We start from the raw sequence: 24,797 nt of genomic DNA on the forward strand, positions 1-24,797 counted from the left end.
TCCTAGTTTCGGCCTAGGGAGGCTCTCTCTCTCAAGAGATGTGTTCTATCATCAACATTCAACAACCAATGAGCTAAAATCCTAACATGTTCTATTTATAGACTTATTACAATAAGAGACAAAATAACAAAAGTGCCCCTTAGTGTTAAATCAACAAAATGGAGCCCATGGAGTGCAATAGAGGGGCGACTTTGGAGCCCTTTTTACACTTTAACTCGTACACTCTATATGTTGCATTCAAAATACTCAAAAGTTTCCATCTTCATGATCGTGCTTGTATCATCCTCTCCATCTTGAGAGGAATTTGACCTCAAATTCACGGCACAAACCAAATGAAAATGGCTCCCAAAATAGTCCACAAAATAAGAAGAAACCGAGGACATAACAACTTCAAGTCTCGGCAAACATCTTCATTTTGCACCTCAGCGTTCTCTCCATCTTGAGATTTGCCTTCAATTTTATTCGGCTCAATTGAGTTTCATCCCCGGCCAAGATAGCACTAGGAACGTTGTTATTCATTGTAGCCAAGAAGTTACGTACAAAACACAAACAAATTAGTTGTACAAGAAAGGTCCTCTCACTCTCCCTTTATTTCTTTGCCTCTCGGATTCCTCACACTTTAATTTCACAAGTGTTGTAAGCTTGCTTGTACTTCGGGAGGTGTTGAGAGGTGAACCAAATGTTTACAACGACTCAAAAAAAAAAGACTAAGACACACAAAGGAACATAGACACGAAGAACGGTTTTCAAAACTAATTTACAATCTAGTAAACGGTCACTAGTTTGTAAATTAGTATTGGAATCAACAAACGAAACTAAAGAATAACAAATTGAAACTAGAAGATCAAAATTTGAGCCAAAATTTGTTGCATGAACAGTATATATGGTGACGTAGCAGTTTACAATTGGTCACGGCCCACACAATTTGCTCATCACTTGAAGTCTTAATCTTTACATAATTTTTTGTAATGGATGACTTGATATTGGAAGGAAAGTAAAGTTTTGTAACCTTTCAACTTTTCAAACTCAAAAGGTGAGATTTGACTTTACTAGTCCCACAAGATAAGGTCCCTTGTTTTAAGGAAAGTTGTTGGAAAATGGTTGATAAAGTCTTTGGTGGTTGTAGCGTCTTTCAAGACTAGCAAGTCGCACCCCTTTTTTCCTTCACCTTTATGGATCAAAGAAGCACTTTATTTTAACAAGACATAAAGGTTGTGAAGAACATCAAAAACTACAACAACATTCCCCAAGAACAACAACAAACTTCAAGAACAACTAACAACATCCAACTTCCAAGTCCAAATCCACAACAACAACACAAGGCCAAGCTTAGAACAACAATAACATCACAAGGCCAAGGTGAAAACTACAACAAATGGAAGCTCAAATCAAGATATAGACTCAATGTGTTAGTGAGGAACAAAACTAATACTTAAAGACAACAAAGACAAGCAAAAATCTCAGCTAAGACACAACAAGAACACAGATTTCGGCCAAGAACACAACACGGACATATTGCTCTTTTTTTTCTGGAAATTTCGGTTTTCAACATTTTTTTTTTCAACTAACAAGCCCAAGATTGATCTTGTGGGAACAAGATCAAGTCATGCTTTGATACCAAATGATACAAGAAGACCAAGGAACATAAGAAAAAGCTAAAAACAGTCCACGAATCAAGAGAAATCCGAGGACCCCTTTGAGAGCTAGTTTCGATCAAACAACTACAACACAAGAATACAAGAAAACAAGGTGTATTTATACACCAAAACAGCCACTAAAACGTGATGAACACAAGAAGATAGACAACAATATCATAAGGATAATAATAACAACAAACGGTTACAAGATACATGAACAACATGAACCTACGATTTCCCTAAACAACACTAAGACATAAAATGTAGAGATAGATAGTGAGACATACACTACAATAAGACCCAAGAACCCAAAGATATATCAAATCTAAGGACCCCTAGAACTTACGATAGCAACACCACACTCTTACGAAGTCATGAGAGGAATTCCACCGCTCAAGCACCATCGTTTCCAAGCAATACACATTCACAAGTGAATCCACACTTGCTCATGTCCTAGTTTCGGCCTAGGGAGGCTCTCTTTCTCAAGAGATGTGTTCTATCATCAACATTCAACAACCAATGAGTTAAAACCCTAACATGTTCTATTTATAGACTTATTACAATAAGAGACAAAATGACAAAAGTGCCCCTTAATGTTAAATGAAGAAAATAGAGCCCATGGAGTGCAATAGAGGGGTGACTTTGGAGCCCTTTTTACACTTCAACTCGTACACTCTATATGTTGCATTCAAAATACTCAAAAGTTTCCATCTTCATGATCGTGCTTGTATCACAATGAGATGCCTATTTTTCCTTTTTGCTAATCCGTTCTGCTAACGGGTGCGGGTGTATGGACACGATGTCTGGTGAATGATTCCTTGATGAGTCATAAACTCTTGAAACTGGGGGATAAGTATTCTAAGGCATTACCACTACGAAAAGCACGAATAGAAATACCAAATTGATTTTGTATTTCAGCACAAAAACTTTTGAATATAGAAAATAACTAGGAACGATCTTTCATCAAGTAAACCCAAGTACATCTTGAAAAATCATCAATGAAAGTAACAAAGTAACAAAATCCTAAGGGTGAACTGACTCTACTAGGACCCCAAATATCAGAATGAACTAATGAGAAAATAGACTCTGAACGACTCTCAATACTGCGTGAAAATGTAGCACGTGTGTGTGTTTCCCAAGTTGACACGACTCACAATTTAATATGGATAGACTAGACAAACTAGACACCATCTTTTGTAGCTTGGATAGACTTGGATGCCCCAAAAGTTTGTGAATAAGGCCGGAAGGGTCTATAACGGAGCATGTTGTGAAGGAATTTGAAGAGGTAAGATGGTGTCCTATGCCAATCATCTGTCCCATTTTGTGGTCCTGCATTAGAAAAGAATCATCAAAAAAAGTTATACTACAATGAAGGGCACGTGTCAAACGACAAACAAATGCAAGACTAAAATGATAACCAGGGACATAAAGAATAGAGTCTACAGTGACAGAAGATAGAGGTTTGGCTTGTCCAAATCCTTTTGGTTCTGTTCGGATTCCATTAGCTAAAGTAATAGCATGAAGAGATTGTGAATAAACAATATCAAACAGAAGTGATTTGTCACCAGAAGTGATTATTATTCCTATTCACTTTGGAATAATTTTCAAAGATATTTTTCATGCTTTGTTTTAGTGTGAAGATGTCTAGACACATAAATAGATAAGATTGTTCAAAACAGATCTAGATTGACAGTGCAATGGAGGTCTCTTTGAAACCAAATTCAACTTTTGATTTGGAGTTCATTCTTCTTGAAACAAAATGCAGGACTCTTCTCTGTTAGAAGAAGTTTCTCAAATAAAGTAGAAGCAAGCAGAGGTGATGATTCATATTACAGTCCCTCTAGTATCAGAATTGCCAAAAGCCACTGTGAAAATCAATGCATGACAGATTCCATTAAGTGGTCAGCTAGCACTTACTACCAAGACAATGGAAGCTAATGGAAAATAATGCTACCGCAAAGAAGCAACCTGAAATTGCATAATTTCCGTAGAACCTACATGAGTTAGTGATTTTATGTAAGCATCACGCAACAATTTGACAAGAACAAAGTTTCTTTAAATATACAGTTAAAATATACAGTTAAGCAATGGACATAATCAGAAATATACAAGGCTACCGAAAAAGTAACGTATTACGTTTCTTTGGCACTAAACAATAATAACAAGAGGAGCTTGTTAAAGAACATGGTTCACAACTTCAAGAACTTCAGAACTCTCATCATTAAATCATTAGGCTGCTATCCAACAGCAACGGGTTTTACTGACATATTAGTTTCACCATATCCGACTTTTCAAACACTACACTGTAAGGACTTCAACACAAATATTACTTACAACTCTTGAAGCTTCTATGGCAGTGAAGAATGCAGCAATCCGGTCCCCCTGCTGATTCCACTTGGATCTGCATAACCTGAAACTAGTTTGAATAAAATATATAACTTTTATGAATGAACACAATAACCTAAGAGTTCATCACAGACATCATTACCACTGCATTATTAATATTCCTGAACTCACCAAAACTTTCTTCAACTCCTCAATCAATATAGAGTCTGTCAAATATTATACATAAAAATTGTTGAATTTTGCCATGCTAGTTGCAGAATCTCTTTCCTGTTTGTGAAGTAAATGACCCATACACTTGCCTATCGTTGATGTTCATGACAACTAGGAGAGGAAAAAAGCTATAGAGAAAATAAATACCAAGTGGAGCAGGCCAAATTTATTGTAATGTCAGTACAAATATTTTAAATCACACAATAATGATAATAGAACTCAAATAACTATTTGGTTAAATTGTTCTGAATGGCAAAAATCAACACTAACATCATGAACATAAAGGTAATATATGTGTTACGTTATCTAACGACTTGGAACAATTAATACTGAATATCTCCAATTTCAATATTGTGAAGAATAATTATTTATCAGAAAGAAGTAACTTTATCCTGCAATCCAAGGTAACATCTGCTTCATCTACCTTTAGCCTCATTGTTCTTAATTTATCTTCTTGAACTAGTCCTGACTTTACAATCCCATGCATGATAGTCATCACCTTGCGTCATGCTTTTTCCTATCCTATTCTTAAATAGAGAACCCATTAAGGGAGTGCGAGAACGAACTGTTTGTTAATGTTCCCATTTCAAGAAGTTACCTAGTCACCCTGCACTCTACACATGCTTGAGAGCTCCATGATTCCATCAGATGAGACTAAGTTGATTTACAGACATTACGGTACGAATATTCAAATTCAAATGCATCAGAATATAATTCTGTCTCGTCTCATATTTTTCCTTGTATTGCTAATTCTCACAATTAAGAAAATATAAATTGCTTTATTTATAATGGTATCTTTTACCACTCTTCCCTCCCATGAGAAACCCACAGTAGAACATAGCATAATATGCAGTAAAATACCAATTCAATTATACATTATGCATGACACTTGCAAGCATCATGCAAGGGTGTGGTCCCACCCAATCCCTTGAATAAAAGAATCAGCCTTAGTAGATATCTCTACTAATTTACTCACTCGTTCAAGTTCTTTATAACAGGATATAGGAGCCACGATAATTAAGAAAACATAGTCGACCTTCTAAGAAGTCAAAGGACTATCACAGTTTGTCAAACTATTTCTATATTATGTTGATCAACACAAACTGAAAAAAGGAAAGCCCGGTGCACTAAAGCTCCCGCTATGCGCAGGGTCCAGGGATATAATAATTCAATCACTAGCAAAAATATTTCAATGCCATGGAATTGTAGTGCTAAGCTCAAAATGTGCTGGAGTCCTAGAAAGAATCATGAGGGTGGGAGCAGGAGAGATTTACATACTCATATCAAGAAGCACTAATCCGAGGAAAGATTTATTTTCCATTCAGCGTCTATCATACTCTTCCACAACCAGTGGGTCTGTTCAATACCTATACCACTTTCTTAAAATTAGAGAATTTGTTATCCAAACCTTACAGATCCATCAGGAGATAACTGCAAAACATCAAGCACTGACTAAATTTCAGTATTGGAAAATTAAAACAGAACCAGGTACAATTACTTTGTGCTTAGAAACGCCACTCATTTTGCTAGATCAAGGAAAAGAGTTGAAACAAGAGTATACATTCCAGGAGAATGCCATTTGATTTCTGTTCCTAAGTTTTATGATCAAGTCAAATTATCTCTTTTCAGATGCTATATTTTTAGTAGTTAGCAATTATTTTTTTACAAAATTTTGTGACACTTCTCTTTAGTAAACTTTCAGCACTTACATAGTTTCTCCTCAACATTCAATATTTACAATTTAGGGCTTACACCAAAAGTTATATACAATTTTCTTTTTCTAAGCATATATGTAGTTGGTGGGAATAAGAGAGAGCATCTCACCTGTCAAACAAGTTACAGAATCACTCGAGAGAACACCATCAAGCGGACACATTCAATGCAATAACATAGAGAAGAAATCGCCCACAACATATTCTTCATACCAGGCTAGTACACTATCGTATTATCATAGCAAGAGCTCAAGTTCCAAATATCAGCAAACTTAATTATACTAACTGAACCAGAAAGTTTTACATTACCTAATAACTATAAGTCTATAAGTAATTTACACATTAGCAAGACACTCTATGGATTAACTCACATTGCCAAGGAAAAAGATTTTTGACATATCCCCATAGATAACCCTGAGAAAGAAACCAAGCATGATCCGAAGATAGTCGAATCCAACTTTATAAATTTACAAGAAAAACATGTCTCAGTAGAGTGGATTAGCTAGCAATTGAAAGGACAGTGCATTTATATCTTTACAACATAATCAGGGAATCTTTAAGTTTCACATTACCTTATAACTGTAACTAATTTATACCTTACCAAGACACTCTATGAGTTAACTCACATTGCCAAAGAAAAAGAATTTTGACATATCTCCATAAATAACTCTGAGAGGGAAACCAAGCATGACCATGGTCCAAATCCAAAATTAAAATTTACAAGAAAAATAATGTCCAAGTAGAGTGGGTTAGCTAGCAATTGAAAGAACAGTGCATTTATATCTTTACAACATAATCAGGGGAATCAATAACTTAAATTCAAGTAAGCTGTTATGTCGCTATTTATCACATCTCCATCCTGCACGACAGATTATGATTTGCCCTGAATAAACATCGTCAAAGGTATTCCATGAAACACAGTCCTTAACACGTGTGCATGCACTCCTTGTTCGGAAAAAACCATTACCTAAGTAAGATGATAAATACCGGCATCTATTGTCATTTGGAGCACTACCTTATCATTTTCATTTGTGGCTACAGATGGCCTATAGAAAAAACATGTAATTACAAGTTCAAAGGGGCTTTAAGAAAATACTCATATGACAGGTAACATTGAATATATTTTAAATAAAATATCAAACTCAGGTTCAACCCTTTCTTTTTGCTTCTTGTACTAAAATGAAGCTGGTTAGAAATTTTCTCAAGTGCTAAATGTAAGATACAAAGTCATATGGTATCTGAGATTAAAAGATACCCAAGAGGCGTGATGTGTAATTACTTACCTAAAAAAGACAATGTAAGTTTTCTACTAAATGCACTAACACGTAGCTCTTACGTCATTAGTTGCTTCAAGTAGATTGTAACCAAATTCAAGAAGACCACCAGGCTATATATTGCGACCACTGACAGTATAATGAACAACTTATTGCTATATTTTCTAATATATATACCACAAAAAAAAAAAAAATACATCACAACTAGAATCTTTAGAACGTAAAAGATTTACCAACAAAAATAAGGACTTAAATCACTAAAGATTCCATCAAGATTTGTGGCAAAAGAATATTGCATCACAACAAAAAGGGGGTTAACTAACCTGACAGAGGAATCCTAAAATCACGTTGAGGGCGCTAACTGATCTAACAATCCACCAATAAATAAGTTTTTTGTTCAGTCTGTTCTTTCACTACACGGCTATGATTTCACTGTGTCAGGATCAACGAACCCTTAGTTCTGACGGCGACAAACGCGTAAGCCATAAGCTTAAAAGTTTCTTCCCAGTCTGCAACTCACAATTTTGGCCATTTCTGGGACTTCTACTGATATTGTTACAGATCTTGCCTTTCTTTTGAGATAGCTTTCCTCGGTGTATTTTGCAAATTGTTGGAATGAAAATGTAAGGAAATTATTCATTCTTTCTCTTCCAAATGCTTAGAATTTTAGAAGCTGCAATGGGTGGGAAAATTTTGAGGGGATTTTTTTGCCAAATTTTAGTGAACAGTTTGGTTAAACTTTTACACTGTTGCTTTTTAGGAAATAAAAAGGAACACTTGTAAAGTATTGTTGTATATATGAAAAGGTGTAGCCTATGAAAAGGAACTTGATATATGAATACACACTGACACATTAGTACACAAGTGATAACGAAAAGAACACTTGAAGTTATACTTTTTAAGACAATGGTAAAAGCATTCTTCTATGTGCAAGTGTAACCAGATATTTTACAGGTGACAACATTGAGTTGCTGAGTTTTCATTTACGCGTCCAGCTATAATATCTTAATTAATTCACAAGCATTTGGATGGGACATAAACTTTTAGGACTTCACATAGTGTTTGTTCTGCTTAAGCTAGTCGGGACTCCCATAAACATCTCAATTTGCTTAAGCTCTCTTATCTTATAGTTTCCTCTTTTTCTTTTCAATAATGGTGGTGTCTGGGCCAACTTGCGGACACCATGACTATGACTATTTCAACAGGACCTCCCATCAGTTCAGGTACCACATAACTATGACCACCAACACTCAAGCAGAAGGGAAAAATTGTTGGGATTCAATCCCTGATCTCCAAGGTCCACCGTCTTCACTGACCAATAAGTCAATAACCACACCCCCATCGCACCCCACACACCCCAAAAAAAAGATCTCAAGTAATAACAAGATTGTAATTCTACTCTTGATATCAAGCGTGCTTTTAATATTTCTCTTTTTCTTTCAATAATGGTGGTCCTGTCCATCTTGCACACACCTCATTTGTTTAGGAGGATTAAGTTGGGACCTATGTGATCTTGTTACAACATATTTTTTTCTTCAGTGAGATTTCTGGTGAAAACCTCGATCTTGAAGCATGGGCAGGTGAACAGAATGTCTGAGTAAGGAGAACTAGCTCAGCTTCCACCGGATACCCTGCTATCTTCACCAGCACAGGAAACGGGTAATTCTGCCCAATAAAGCTTAAGCTGATGAGAAGAAATCACAAATGTGTTTTTTTCCCTATTGAAGTTTGAACCCGAAACCTCAAATTCTCTCCCCACTTCATGTCCACGCCACACTGTATCAACTATTAATTTGCTACAGCATTTTGTGCATCCAACCTAAACAGAGTTCTGGCTATACTTCAACAATAAGCTGGATCTTCTCAGAGAAGGGGTTAGAGACAGTGAATACAAAAAACCCTACCTATCACCTAAAAGAGGTGAAATAAATGCTGTAGCAGTGTTACAAGATCGCCAACTCCATATGATTTAGTGTTCTGGGATCTATGTGCTCTGTTTTGCGAATATCACTACGTTTGTGGACCACAGTCAAACTCAAAAACCTTGTGCACCTAAAGATTTCAACAAAACAAAGAAAGAAATGATCTAAATGATGGGCTTCTTCAAAAGAACAACAACTGCCAATTGTAGTGACCTACATCCCTATTTGTGTTTATCTATTAATTTGTGAACCAAGGTCGAGTCAATAACTTTTCTTTTGAGAAAGGAAGTCGAGTCAATAACTTTGCACACCACAAGATTTCAAAATGAAAGACATCACCAACCAATGATCCTCGAAATTCATAAAACAGAATACAACTTACAAGGAGTAACCATATAAAAGGTTAGAGCAGAATAAATTTCATGAAGCCACAATAGGCTGTTCTACAGACCAAAATGACTCAATGTAATAAAATTATCCAAGCATAAGAGATGCGATGAAGGTCCAGTAATCGAACTCCTATATCAAATTTATTTGATTAGTAACATGAGGGAAAGGGATCAAATCAGACCTCATGCTATCAAAAGACAGTTTTTTATAAGATCAGAAGAGAAATTAATCTAGTTATATCATTAAGGGACTCACCTCTATGTAGAAGGAATCAGAAAACCCAGACATGACCTGGCAAACACTATGGAATTCCTCTGTGTCAGTGTTGTAGTAGGCCATAAGGAAAGGACTATACCTTTAATTTGAAAAATGAACGCATTAATCACATGAAAGCATTCATGCACCAGAATACAATGCAATTTATCAGCGGTTATAAGAGAAGCAAAAATGGGAGGGTGATGTTGTCTTACTTGTCCATATAATATACGCATTACATATAGCAATACAAATTCACATGGTTTAATTTCAAGTGTTTTTGGAGAAAGGTAATAAAGTTTCTAACAACAAAAAAGGTAACATATCTATCCTTACTACAAGACTGTGCTAAGAGTCATATTTGCAGTTAAAAAGTAGCAAAAGTATGTGTTCTCTTACAAGGATTCCATGATATCTAACAATGAACCTACTTCATCTAAAAATTCTTCTTTACACCCAAAGTGAAACAAAAGCAGACAGATTCATTTTGATCTACTGAGCAGGACTGTTAGTACAAATGCACAAGTTTGTTGCACTGAACTGTCAAAATGACATATCTAACTTTTTGGTAACACCAGAAATTTCTGTACAGCACAATCATCATAAGAATAGACATCCTCACAAAACTTTCTCAATTAAATAAGATTTCAGAGTGAAAATGCTCAAATTCGTGGGGATTTGCAGTTTGATTCCATAACTGTCCGAATGATATTTTAGAATAGACATTCCCGCTAAGCTATCTCAAAATCCTAAATAAGATTCCTCGGTGAAAAAAGCTCAAATTCGTGGGAAATTGCAGTTTGCTTCTTAACTGTCTGCATAGAAGAGACCAAAAAGGAAAGAAAAATTGATTAATACCATCCTGCTTTTCTTCCATTCCTGTACCAAGCACCAATTGGAACCAAGTCCAGGGAATAATTTAATTCTCGACATAGTCTCTCTTGACCTTCAGAGAGGAGGTTCCAAGATTAGAACTAGAGCTTTCATCTCGTTGATGTAATATATGATGTTTAGAGGTAACACCTTTAACCATGCATCAGAGTGCTTTGATGGTGTGTACCCAGCATTTACATCAAGGGGATTTCACCATGATCCCTTCACATGAAAATTGTCGGGCATCATTAAGAAAGCTGATCATCCTAGCCATCATCATCTGCACAAGCATCATTGTAATTAGGGGCGGATCCAGGATTTTGGGTTCAGTAGTACATATACGGACTAGTCGAAGGGGGTTCAGCCTCTATTATTTATACATAAAAAAAAATTATACCATGTAAAAATAGTATAATTTTCCAACGAAGGGGGTTCGGATGAACCCTTGGAATACATGTACATCCGCCACTGATTGTAATCTACCAAAAGAAGAAAATATTACTGAAACACTGGCACTAGAATTCCCATGTCACATGCTAAACAACAAAAGAAAAATAAAAACCACAAAGAAGCTTACAACCATTTCTGTCGCATACTCGAAACTACCTACTCTGCCGACACCAAATAAATCCTTCCAACCTGATTCTCAGGAAGAAAAATTTTGAGGAACAGAATTAAAAGGATAATAATATCACTAACTACAGTTATAGGAAGAAGCAAGGATGCAAACATTTTCGCCTTTGACGGAGCGGCAGATTCAACAATGTGCACAGAGTTATAGGAAGAAGCAAGGATGAGAATCACTATTGCTAATTACTCACAAAGTAAATGATGATTATTCCTAGGACTTCCAGTCAAAATCTGGTGCAGTGTTTCAGCGAGACCTAAATATATTACAAGTTATACACCTTCTGTTCACGTCACATAAATGTGACTCATCACCAAGTAAATCCATCTATTAAAGCTTAACTAGTTTAACAAACTGCCCCTAACTCATCAATAAGATGTTTCTCATATCGATCAAGAACTGGTAGAGTATTCACCCCCACACGGAAAAAGATATTCTGTATCCATAGCAGTGTAAAGGATAGACAATATCGTTAACTTTTTAAAAACTCGAAGGCAGATAGACAGCTTTTTTTTTAATCAAGAAACAATATTATTTGGCCCTTGAAGGTCAACTAGAGGATATAATAATGTTGGTAGTTTGATACGTTTACAAAGATTGACCAAACTAATATGGATTGAAAGCATACCTGTTAGGTGTCTCACAGAGAGAATTTGAGCATCAACAATTACCTATTTCCACCAATTCCATCACAAGATTATCCACTACGAAATAATAAAGAGAGACTCCACAAGGAATCCAGAAGAGAAGGCTGCAAATAGACTTCTCAGACTGAACATGCCCCAATAGGTCTACATTTAACTATCGTGTTCTTAGAAAATTAAGAAAACCAAATCTGACTCAGCTCGGCATAGAGCTCACAAAAATAAGAAACGTGGAGCAAGCTGATTTATCACACTTAAGTACTCCACTTGAAATTAGTCTTCAGACATACTAAATAGAGCTCCACATACTGAATTGATGCAGGCAATAGAGAACAACAACAACAACAACAACAACAACATACCCAGTGTATTCCCCACAAAGTGAGTTTTGGGGAGGGTAAAGTGTATGCAGTCCATACCACTACCACAGATGAAGTAGAGAGGTTGTTTCTAATAGACCCCCGGCTCAGGAACATAAAAACATAAATCAAACTAATGTTCATGTGTTAAAAATACTTTTGGTAGGAAAAATTAATGCTCGTCAGAGATTCAAGTGATCTGAAATCCAAAGATTTATTATGATGAGAACACACAAGTCAAGCTTCAAGATAGCTAATCTGGAATCCATAGTTAATTTGAGTGTACATGTTAACACAACAATAATTCCCATTGCTAAATATTTGGTCATCAATAGTATTTCCTTATTTGCAAATGCTGAACTTTATTTGAAATATGGATAAAATATTGAAGAACTTCTTCGAGAGCATTCCAAGTGAAATAGTGGTTCACACAGAGAACGTTTAACCTTCTTTCGAAGTGGAAGTCATGTCCAGACACAATTAACTTCCAAATATATGTCTTCCATTTCAACTTCAAGTACTATTTTATTCCAACATCAACCAATTATTGTCCAAATATAATTTCAACTTTCAAATACTTTATTCAACGTCTATTTCAAAAACTCCTCTTCTTTTCTCCAAACTAATATTGTCCATAAACAACATCTAGGTTGCTCGGACTCTTCATAAATGTCAACGTGTGCGTGTCAGATTCTCCAAAAGTAGTGTATATTTGGAGAATCTGACACGGGGTGAGGCATTGGAAGTGAAGAGTCTGCACAACTTAGAACAATATTACTAGAATAGTACTTTTAGGGTGCAAATGGATATCATTATAGGAGATTAAAATTTTCATTACAATAAGTTTTACACATAAACAATAGAGTTGCCTACTAACAAATTTTTGCAATTTAAGAAATTAGAAACCAGGACTGATATAACTGACTGACTTTTGTACCAACTTGGATTTTCATGTTGGTTTCGGATCCAAACACCACACAATTGTTAAATTCAGAAAACCAAAACCTACTAGTTCTGGTTTTGGGTCATCAATGATATAACATTCAGAAAAAAATTGTCAAATTTCAAAAGGAGAGAGGGGTTTGGGGATCAGATTAATTTATGGGAGTGGCAAACCTGTCCCAGGGGATCCATTTTAAGCATGTTCTGTAATTGCTCATACATGATCCTCAAGGTAAACTGTCCGTTTGACAACTTCGGAAGAAGCTCAGGCTGTTGATCCATTGGGATCACATCCTGTATCTCGGTCACCAATCAAGACAAAGTTGATAATATCAACAGAAGAATGCAAAAACCTATAAGACTGCTCACAAATGGTTTAACATCAAAAACTTCAAACTCATACATTTGTTCACCGGTTCCAATAAATATGACTGGACTTTAAGTTGCAGCAACTCTGCAGATGGAAGAGCAAACGAACAAGTAACTCATTTTTAAATCCAAAGAATGAGGCCATAAATATACACCAGAATGCTTAGAGAAAACTTGATCCATCTTATAATTTATAACTATCAATAACAAAATCCTTATGAAGGCCCCAAGGGGATGCTCAAGTGGTTGTGAAAGATTAAGAACCTGGAGATCCCAAGCCCATGTTCCAGTTACAACACGAGATGGAGCTAATTTGCTCCAGCCTTTCCAAGCAAGGCTACCTTGACAGAATGTTCCGCAAGAACACAACTTTGCCCGAACACCGCCAATATGAAAAATCCTTGTAAACGAAAGAAGGATATATCTGCTACAGGCAGTAGAAGTTTTTGATCTTTTTGGAGCTTAAGAGGCAATAGAAGTTGCAGCTGTACTGCCTTTTGAACCATAAAGCAACTTTAAAATTTCAAGACTCCAAGATAAATGATATAATCATAACAATGTCAACTAAATCATGGTGTTGAAATACCAAGGCTTAAGCAGTGGTTCAAGTTAAAAAAAAATTTAAAAAAAAAATTGTTCAGCATCAATTTCTAATCTCCTTGGATCAATAATCATTTTCTGCAGGAGTATCTTAATGGTTTACTATGCAACAGAAACAGGTAACCAACAAAAGAATCCCTCTTAGCCAGAAAAAGCAAACTAACAGGCTGCATCACTCATTAAAAAAACAGCAGCCTGCAACTTGGAGTTACCATGGCTAGAAGTTCAGATGTTAAAAGCTGATAACACGAGCTTAACATATGTTCTGTAGTTGAGCAACAGTACCCAAAACTATAAGAAGAAATTTCATTATACAGCCAAACCATTAAAAACTTACGCACTAGGGGCACCACCTCCTTTTGCATGGCCATCCATCTCAGTAACAATCACAGCTCCAAGAGCAACACTTTGTCGAAATGCTTGAGCTTGATCAAAAGCAGCTTGTGCAATACTACTATCTATAACAATAACACGAGATCCAGTTTCTGCGGAAAACAAAAAGATGAGCATCTAATGAAAGGGAAAAATATAGAGCATAGTAGAACATACCGTTGCTTCAGAAACTTGTCGCACTTCTTCAAAAAGAGCTGCTTCTTGTTCGTGGCACCCACTGTATCCACAATTATTAGATCACAGTTTTCCTCCTTAAACATTTCTACACCATCCACAGCTATTTTCACTGGGTCTGTTTCTGTACAGCTGTTGCAGAAACATTCATACAATTAAAACAAAATGGCCTGAAGTGATGATTAGAAAAGTAATGCAGTTCAAAATGACCTGATTACCAATTACAGGTTCAGTCCTATTAAGAAAGATGCCCAACAACAGTAAATTCCATTAAAGCAGGTGAACTGTATATTCCTTTAGCCTAACAGCAACAAGAATAGCTTTCTCTTTTTCCCCTCCTTTTCCCGTTTGGGTGAAAATTCGACTTAAAAGGATTAATTATGTACTATACCTTTTTGTTCCCTTCCATGGTTCCACTGTTCAGAGTACTATACCTTTTCGTTCCCCTCCATGGTTCCACTGTTCAAAGTATCATATCATTAACTCATGGAGCACAATCGACGCAGTTGGATTCCATTTAATACTTCGATCAATTCACATATATAATTGCTAAAAGTTCAGATTTAAAAATATTTTATAGAGTTCTTCCGATGACATGAACAACGATCTAGAAATGAGATATGGAGGACTTAGAAGTAGGATGTTGAAGTGTAGCAGAGATACTAAGGAGAGATTGACTCAACTCTAGGGAGATCAAGTTAGTTACTCTAAGGGATTAGGTTTTATTAATAGCTCATATTTCTCATGCTAATTAACTTTAACCTTGTGACTAAGATGGACGCACTTTAATCTTGTGACTAAGACGGATGCACTTTAATCTTGTGCCTTATCTAAATGCACTTTAAATTTGTCAATACTTATGAACCTATGACATTGCTTATTGATTAAACAAACAAAAAGATGACGAGTTTCGATTTCTTCTGCCAGGAAGAACAAGAATATTGATCATCATTAAATAGAAGAATGAACATCATTCTACATGTGTGGAGATAACAATAAAAATAATAGATTCAGAAGAGGAAATGCCTTCCATAAAAAGGAACTTTAGCTTTTGTTGCATTCTGTTTCAACTGATCAAAAGCGCTCTGAAGGATCTGCACAGACTAGAGCCAGCTCCCAATCCCTTTTCTGGTGATGGTAGGCATATTTTGTACACGCAGTTTTTCCAGACCCTGTATTAAATTACAAACGACACAAGGATAGCATCTTGTAATTGAAGAGGAAAAGCTTTTGGTGTGCATTATAATAATTGCAATAAATAATGCTTACTGCTGAGATAGTTAATGCAGCTCACATATTAACTTGTGACAGAAGATACACCTAAAGTAGAAAATTAAATTAACACACCTTGCAAACCAACAAACATAAATATTATCTAGAGGATAGTACAACAGTGACAATAAGTAACACCACGCCAAGGACTAATAACAAACTAGATTGAAAGAAAACTTTTGGCTTAATAGAAGTTTATTTTAGATAATACAATGCCTAGAACTAGCTCCGAAGCTTCTCAAAGTCAGTGGGAACATCTCCCATCACCCTCTGTAATCACATCTTTGAAAGCACCACCACTGGGAATCATAGGTAAAACGTGCTCCTGATGCGGTACAATCACATCCAACAAGTATGGTCCAGGAGTGTCCAACATCTTCTGAATGGCAGCTCTAACATCATCCCTGTGTGTCACTCTTGCAGCAGGTACGCCACAAGCCTCTGCAAATTTCAACATATTAGGAAAGATTTCTTCCTCATTTGCAGGATTACCCAGGTAAGTGTGTGCTCTGTTAGCCTTGTAGAACCGATCCTCCCATTGAACCACCATTCCCAAGTGTTGATTATTCAGCAACATAATCTTAACTGGGAGGTTCTCCACCTTAATTGTTGCTAACTCCTGCACATTCATGATAAAACTCCCATCACCATCAATGTCAACCACAATCTCCCCGGGTCTTCCAACAGCCGCACCTATAGCAGCGGGCAAACCAAATCCCATTGCTCCTAATCCACCAGATGTCAACCATTGGCGTGGCTTTTTGAACTTATAGTACTGGGCAGCCCACATCTGGTGTTGCCCCACACCAGTACTAACAATGGCATTTCCGTCGGTTAACTCATCTAGAACCTGAATAGCATATTGTGGAGGGATGGCATCACCAAAAGTCTTATAATTCAATGGGTACTTCACTTTCTGCTCGTTTAACTCCTGCCTCCAAGCAGAAAAGTCCAACTTCTTCAGCTTAGCTTCTTTACCCTCCAATATGGAATTCAAACCCTGTAATGCCAACTTGATATCTGCACAAATTGAAACATGAGGCTGCTTGTTCTTTCCAATCTCAGCTGAATCAATGTCAATGTGGACAATTTTCGCACGGCTAGCAAAAGCTTCCAATTTACCAGTAACCCTATCATCAAACCTCACCCCAAACGCAAGCAGCAAATCACTACTATCGACAGCATAATTAGCATAGACAGTGCCATGCATACCCAACATCTGAAGAGAAAGGTCATCCCCAGTTGGAAAAGCTCCAAGACCCATCAAAGTAGTCGCAACGGGAATACCAGTAAGCTCCACAAATCGTCTCAACTCCTCACTCGACTGCGAACACCCACCTCCCACATACAAAACAGGCTTCTTTGACTCAGAAATAAGCCTAACAATTTGTTCCAAAAGCATCTCATTAGGCAATTTAGGCAACCTAGACATGTAACCAGGCAACCTCATTGGCTGATCCCAATTAGGTATCACCAATTGCTGCTGAATATCCTTAGGAACATCAATCAAAACTGGACCAGGCCTCCCCGATTTTGCTAGGAAAAATGCCTCACGAACAACCCTGGGAATATCCTCTACATCCATAACAAGATAATTATGCTTCGTTATAGACCTAGTTACCTCGACAATCGGAGTCTCCTGAAACGCATCCGTACCAATCATCCTCCTCGGCACCTGACCCGTAATAGCCACTATCGGAATACTATCCAACAACGCATCCGCAAGCCCGCTAACGAGATTCGTAGCTCCCGGCCCTGATGTCGCAATGCACACACCAGGGAACCCGGTGGCGCGCGCGTAACCCTCGGCAGCGAATACGCCACCTTGCTCATGACGTGGCAGGACATTCCGGATTATATTCGAACGAGTCAATGCCTGATGAATCTCCACTGAAGCACCGCCAGGGTATGCAAAGACGTCGGTAACCCCTTCTCTTTCGAGTGCTTCCACGAGAACGTCGCAGCCTTTTCGGGGCTCGTCAGGGGCAAAACGGGTAATAAATGTTTCGGGTGGTTGAGAAAGGGAAACGTTATGATTAGTGGAAATGACATTGTTGACCGTGAAACGACGGCGGTGGATAAGGAGAAGGGGCCGGGTAAAAGGGAAGGTGGATCTAGGGAGAAGAGTGGGGGATTTGGCGGAGGAGGAAGGGGAATGAGATAGGGTTTTGGTGAAAGGAGGAGGAGGGGGCGCTGCAGCCGCCATAATTGAGAGGAGCTGTACGAAAGACAAAAATGAAAGAGGGGTAATGAAGATGGAGAAATGAGTAGTTTTATAAGTTGATTGACAAGTAGTGAGCGCCACGAAATTGAATGGGAGGGGGCCTACTTGACTAAAATGAAGCGTTAATTGCCAAATTGTAAAATGCAAATGGAGACTACTTCCTTTGTCCTGTTTGACAGTTTGAGTTTGGCGTGGTATTTTTAGAAAAAAATAGTAGGTACTTTAAAAATTTATGGTATAAATATTTTTCGAAAAATTTTAAAAGCAGTAACTTTGTAATCTTAATTATAATTTTTATAGTATCAATTTTATAATTATGAAAAATATTAAATTATATTCTATAATAAGTAAAATATTACTATATAAATACATATGTAAATTGAATAGTAATTACTATTTTAACTCTCGTTAGTTAGAGTTATATAAGGGAAGTAACCGTCTTAATTTATGTTACGTTTAATTATAAAGATTTCTTTTCCTAATATGACTATTATATTTCTTTTTTATATCCTTTTTCATTTTTTTCTTTTTTTTTTTCTAATTTTTCGTTTTCTTATTGTTTTCATTTCTCATATTTTTCTTCTTCTTTTCCTATTTTCATTTTTTTTTATAATTTTTTTTCACTTTATTTTGACTCTTCTATTTCTCTTCTTTTTTATCCTTTTTCTTTTTTTTCTTATTTTTTTTCTTTCATATATTTTTCTTTTTCTTTTCCTGTTTTTGTTTTCTTCTTTTTTTTTCTATTTTTATTTTTTTATTTCTTTTATTTTTGGTTTTATTTTTACACTTATATTTCTATCTTTTATTTCTTTTTTTTTATTTTTTTTTCGGTTTTCACTTCTTTTTTTTGAATTTTTTTTTGTTTTTATTTTTTTTACTTTTCTATCTTTTACTTTTATTTTTAAAAGACACGTAACTATATCACATATACATATTTAAAAAAAATATACAAAATACATAAATATACAGATTTGCGTATGTATTTACAGTATAAAATATACATATATATGTGCATATGTATTTACAGAAATACATATTTGACTCATATGTATGTATTAACATATAGAACACAAAATCGCTATAACAAAAAGTGACATAATACACGTGCCTAATTGCGCTAAAAGTATACATTTCTTCTTTATGATGTAGACATCAAAAATATTATTATAATGAAAAATATGCATCATCCATAAATACATATGCATTAATCATAAATACATATGTGTTATTCATAAACAGATAGACATAAGTGGAAAAATACATATGCATTTCTGAAAAAATATATATGCATTAGTCATAAAATACATATACACACTGAAAAAGTACATATATATTATTCATAAATACATATGCATCTATAAAAACCTAAGCATAACTAAAAATATATTTTCAAATCAATAAATATAACATGCAACCCCATAAAAACGTATGAATAATTAGAAAATACATATGTATTATTCAAATATACATATGCATGTCTGGAAAAATACATATGCATTAGTAATAAATACATATACGATATGGTAAAATACATATTTATTATTCATGAATATATATGCATAACTGAAAAATATCTATGCATTACTCATAAATATATATATGAACACCTGAAAAAATACATATTCTTTCTTTTCGTTTGACTTCCTCTTTTTCACATATTTTTGTACTTTTGGGGATTTTGAAGACGAAAGTTTTCTCAATATTTTTCATTTCGTGATTTTTTCAATATTTTTCGGTTCGTCACAATGTTTCAATCTCACCTTTTCTATATCGAATTCTCTGTTCAACTGAATAGGAGTAGAAATCAACTTAACACAAAACTCCACAATCTTTCAATCAAAAAAAAAAATCATAAAAGCTCATCAAATAATGCAGGAAAAATTACAATAGACCTCCATCAAATAACATATCTCCTCCATTATAGCAGACCTCCACATTCTTTCAACAAAAAATATCACCTACCTCCAAAAAAAATGAAGAATACGGATGAAGAAAAAAATAAAAGAATATAAATAAACATCAACTTACCTTATTTGATGGATCACAAATTATTTATTTTTTTAAAAGGAAAGAAATTGAAAAAAAAAAGTGGAGTGAAAATAGGTAAAGGTAAAAAAGTGGGTGAAACCCACACGTTTTTCAGTATAATGGTTAAAATATTGTTACTTTTGCTATAATTTGTAACTTTGAGAAAATATGTTATTTATTGTAATTAAGGTCTTAAGTATGCTAGTTTTCATAATTTTTCTAATATTTTATTAGTATAGGTATCCACGCGATGTACGAAATAAAAAAAAATTAATTAATTAGCTTATTCACTTTGAAATAAAAAATAAATTAATTTTTAATGTATCACATTAATATATTTTATATTGATTATGCAATATTAAAAACAATTATTACTACTAAAATTACAACTAATACTTAATAACTAATGACAAATATAATTATTTTAGATGTTTTGATATGGAAATAAAAATATCAATGTTCTTTAAAATTATATTCCATTGATGAATTTTTAAAATTAATAAAATATGATTTATTAAATAATTATTAATTTTACGATTGAGCTTTAACCTTTATATTTTAAATCAACTAAGACATATAAATTTATTTCTTACCTTCCATTTAAAATTTTGGTTTTTTGTCGATTAATTCAACAACAAACTATAGTTTTTTTCTGAAGAGTTTTGTCTTTCTATTTCAGTTCAAATACTAAAAGTATTTAATTGTGTCAATTAAAACTTTTAATTTCAAATTATAAATTTTCAATTTCAATTCAAGAGCTAAACGAATACAATTATTAGTTTCTTTTAGATTTTCAGATTTTGTTCTATTGTTCATAATTTTTTCATTATTTGATTTTATCATTTATGTCTTTACTATTTTATTTATACTTATTATTAGAATTAGAATAAGAAAACTTCTCACTCACACTTTCTTGTTTTTCTATTTTCTCATTTTATTTTCTCTTACTTGCTTCACATTTCTTCTTTTTTTTCTTGCAATAATTCTCTCTCACTTTCCAACTCTCATTTTTTTGTGCTTATAGCCACTCACTCACTTCATTTCAAATATTCTTTTCTTTTTGCCCTCTTGAATTGTCACTATTCACTCCCGTACTCTTTTCTTTCTTTTCTTTCTCATTCATTTCATTAGAAGTGCAATAGTCTCAAAGAATCCTCTTTGAATTATTAGGATGACTCTTCAAATCAAGTTTCAACTTGGCATCTTTAGAAACTTCAAAGAATATAGTTGAATTGTTGGAATGACTTTGCATATCAGATTTCAAGTTAGTAGTCTTCACTTTTACTTTCTTGACTCTCTCATTTGTTATTAAAGATTTCGTAATGACCATGGGAGTTAATACATGCTTTCGTTCCATAAGATCTACAACAATAATTTTTTTCAAATTTCTATCAAATCAAAATTTATTATGCTTGAATCAAGGAGATCCTAAACACACTAAACAAGTAGACAAAGGGTAGACATCACACCAATTTTTTTCTTGATAGCTCCCATGATAAATAATGATCTTCACCTCCTTGTCAACCATCCTTCCACCAATTTATATGGTGAACTTTTTGTAAGACAAGGTATTCCCAACCACTCAACCAAAGAAGGATCAATGAAGTTGGTATAACTCAATTTATCTACCCCTAAGATGCAATCAAATGTGCAATCGCTCTCAGATTCCTCCATAATGATGTCAAATTTAATCATACTTTCATTAGGCTCATGTTCTCTTATTCTCATAAAAGCACTTCTATAATAATCAGGAAAAACTTCACAATAATTCTTACTAGAAGTAGAATTATAAGATGAAATTCTCCTTTCTTCATTGACATCTAGACCTCTATTGTAACTCCTTGGACCTACATTAGACATAATTAGGATAAGAAAAGTGGTTAGTAAAATAATGGATCTCACAAGTCACTCCATCATGTGTATAACTCAAATAATAACACTCAATTTTTTCCCTCTCGTGTATATATTCAAAGGTCGTAGGCTTTTGGGGTAACACTCAAATAATCTCATCACTCAAGCCTTTTACCACTCAAGGAAATTCCTTAGTCTCTTCACGGTCCTAGAATCTTAAATAATCTCAAAGTAAGCTTTCAAGTATCGATTCAGAGAAGAGTTTATATCAATAATAAAGAAGAAAATCACACACTAATGGACAAGAAATGAAATAAACACACAACAAAATTAAAAAGAGAAAAGTACTAAAGAAATTGACATGAAACAAAATACGAACACAAAAATAACTAGATAATACAAGTAGAACTAATACTCAATATAATCTAGCTAAAGAGATTGACATACAGTATGATTTACCCATAAATCAAACAACTCAAAATTCTAGAATTTGAAAAAAAAAAAAATCACTCAAAACAAGCTCTAAACACCACCTTCATCAAATCTATCATGACCCAACTCAAATCAAGTTTATCCAATATGAGACATTTTTAGCATCACCCAATAATTTTGGAAGTAAGGAATCAACTCAAACTTCAAAATTCATACAAGAAAAAATATTTAAATTTTAAACACAAAATTAACCCCTGAAGCCATTCTTAGATCCCAAAATTGGAACTTGATATAGTTTAATAATGATCAATACAACTTAGATCCAAAAGATAGAGATAAAATTTGCACAAGAGAGCTCAAAAATTTAATTTTTCACAATTTAGAAAGTGCTGAAATTTCAATTGTGGAAATGGAAGAAATTGGATTAAATCAACTCCAAGTCAATTTTAAATTCTCCCAAATTTGATATTCAAGCACTTTAAACTATTTCCAACAAATTTCAACAACGCCCACTTGAAAATTTCTTCAATTTTTCAGTTTGATTTTTTTCTTCAAAATTTTCCTTTTTTTTTGGAATTTCTAAAGTATACAAGCCAATGATTAAGAATTATAAAAATAATACTTTAGCCTTGATCTGATATCAATTAATGTTAAATGAGATACAAGACAGGGATAATCAAGAAATCGATGGGAGGCAGAGAAGAAAGAAAGAACAATCTCACAATTAAAGCAAATTAGAGACAATAAATATAGATTTAAGATTTTCTAATTTAAACAAAAAATTACATGATTAAATTCATGAAGAGAATTGAAATCACACTTGAATAATCTTACCAAAAGATATTCAAGAGAGATCTAATATAAATACAAAGAGATTCAACCCATAAACCTCACTAAGCACATTAAAGTATAAACATTGTCTAACTAGAATGATATTCATCCTATTCTATTTGTAGTTCTAGAGTTAGATCAGATAAAAGATGGCATAAATGTCCATAGTTATATGTGCATCATAGATGAAAAAATAGGACCCTAAAATATGATGTTAATATTTTCTTGTAGTAATTCTTTGATTTTCACACTCTCTTGAAACACCCTAAACTTTCGATGTCGAGTTGAAATTCTTCTAAGCAATTAGCACTTTCTGAACTTGCATTATTTATAACATGTAGGGATTTTTGGTACAAGGATTAAAAAATAATCACAAGATAAAGGTTGGGGTTAACTTTATCCGAACTTTTTATGAAGAACTACTGTAACACCCTATACTTTTGAGCTAGAATTTAAACCGTTCTTCATATGTGTATAGACCCAAACCCAATGATTTTTATCTAGATATATGTGTTAAGATCATTCTTTAGTGTAGGAACATCTTTAGAGATTAATTGAGGTCATAGAAATCTCCTAGTTCAAAGTTGAGTTGAGAACTTTCCTAGCAATTGAGTTTTAGTAAATGTTCTTACTCAGGCCAACTTTTAATGACTATTACTCCTGGAATATTATGAGTTAGGTAGTCTACTACCTACTAAATTATAGGTCCTTGAGTCTTCTTTCCAGCATAACTGATCGTTCTTTAATTTGAGTTTGGAGTAAGAAGTTATGGGTGTTTTAGTGAGACACTATCCAAGGTGTGTAATGGTCATCTAAGGCACAATAGATGTCATGAGATTGATCATGTGAGGCATGGATGGGTTCAAGCGATTTGTCCTGCGACTATCCCCCCCCACTAGATGTAAAATTTCACTGTTCTCTTATTAAATTAAGCGCAAACTTGTCCTTTCACTCCATCTGACTTCCTCAATTTAATTTTAATCCCCAAAATTGTCCCAAACTATGAGAATTATTCTCAAATTCCTAATTCCTCTTCTCTCTCTTAAACCCCAAACTCCCAATCCTTAGGGTTCAGAAAGGATTAAATATTAAGCTTTCTCATCAATTCGTCATCAAAGGTATGTGGAACAAATTCAAATCAAATAAGTCTTTACATTGATTTTAATTTAGGGTTCCAAATTTAAGGCTCAATGTCAAGTTTTCTCAAATTCCTTACGTCAAAAGGTATGTAGAACGACCTTGCTACTCATGGGCTTGGAAATTATGTTTTCCATACTCTAACTTTGTGTTTATATATGATATGAGTTTTGAAATTGTTTGAAGAACAAGAATTATGAACCCCTTTTTATGATGAGAATTATACATTTAACTAGTATTGTGGATTATTTAATAAATGATAAAAAATGGATTTTGAATGCTTCCTTTGACAAA

The 24,797-nt window shown here is 34.4% G+C and overlaps 1 protein-coding gene and 1 pseudogene across 1 annotated transcript; both read right to left on the reverse strand.

The window, feature by feature from the left end:
- Positions 1-2,175: 2,175 nt before the first annotated feature.
- LOC107853328 lies at positions 2,176-15,180 on the reverse strand (annotated as a pseudogene).
- A 1,064-nt stretch (positions 15,181-16,244) lies between these two features.
- On the reverse strand, positions 16,245-18,206 carry LOC107853330 (acetolactate synthase 2, chloroplastic). Its single transcript, NM_001324699.1, is given in 1 exon segment — positions 16,245-18,206. A coding segment is annotated over 1 exon segment (1,962 nt).
- Between the last annotated feature and the right edge of the window lie 6,591 nt (positions 18,207-24,797).

Source organism: Capsicum annuum, chromosome 4 (genome assembly GCF_002878395.1).
Source record: "Capsicum annuum cultivar UCD-10X-F1 chromosome 4, UCD10Xv1.1, whole genome shotgun sequence".
NCBI lineage: Eukaryota > Viridiplantae > Streptophyta > Magnoliopsida > Solanales > Solanaceae > Capsicum > Capsicum annuum.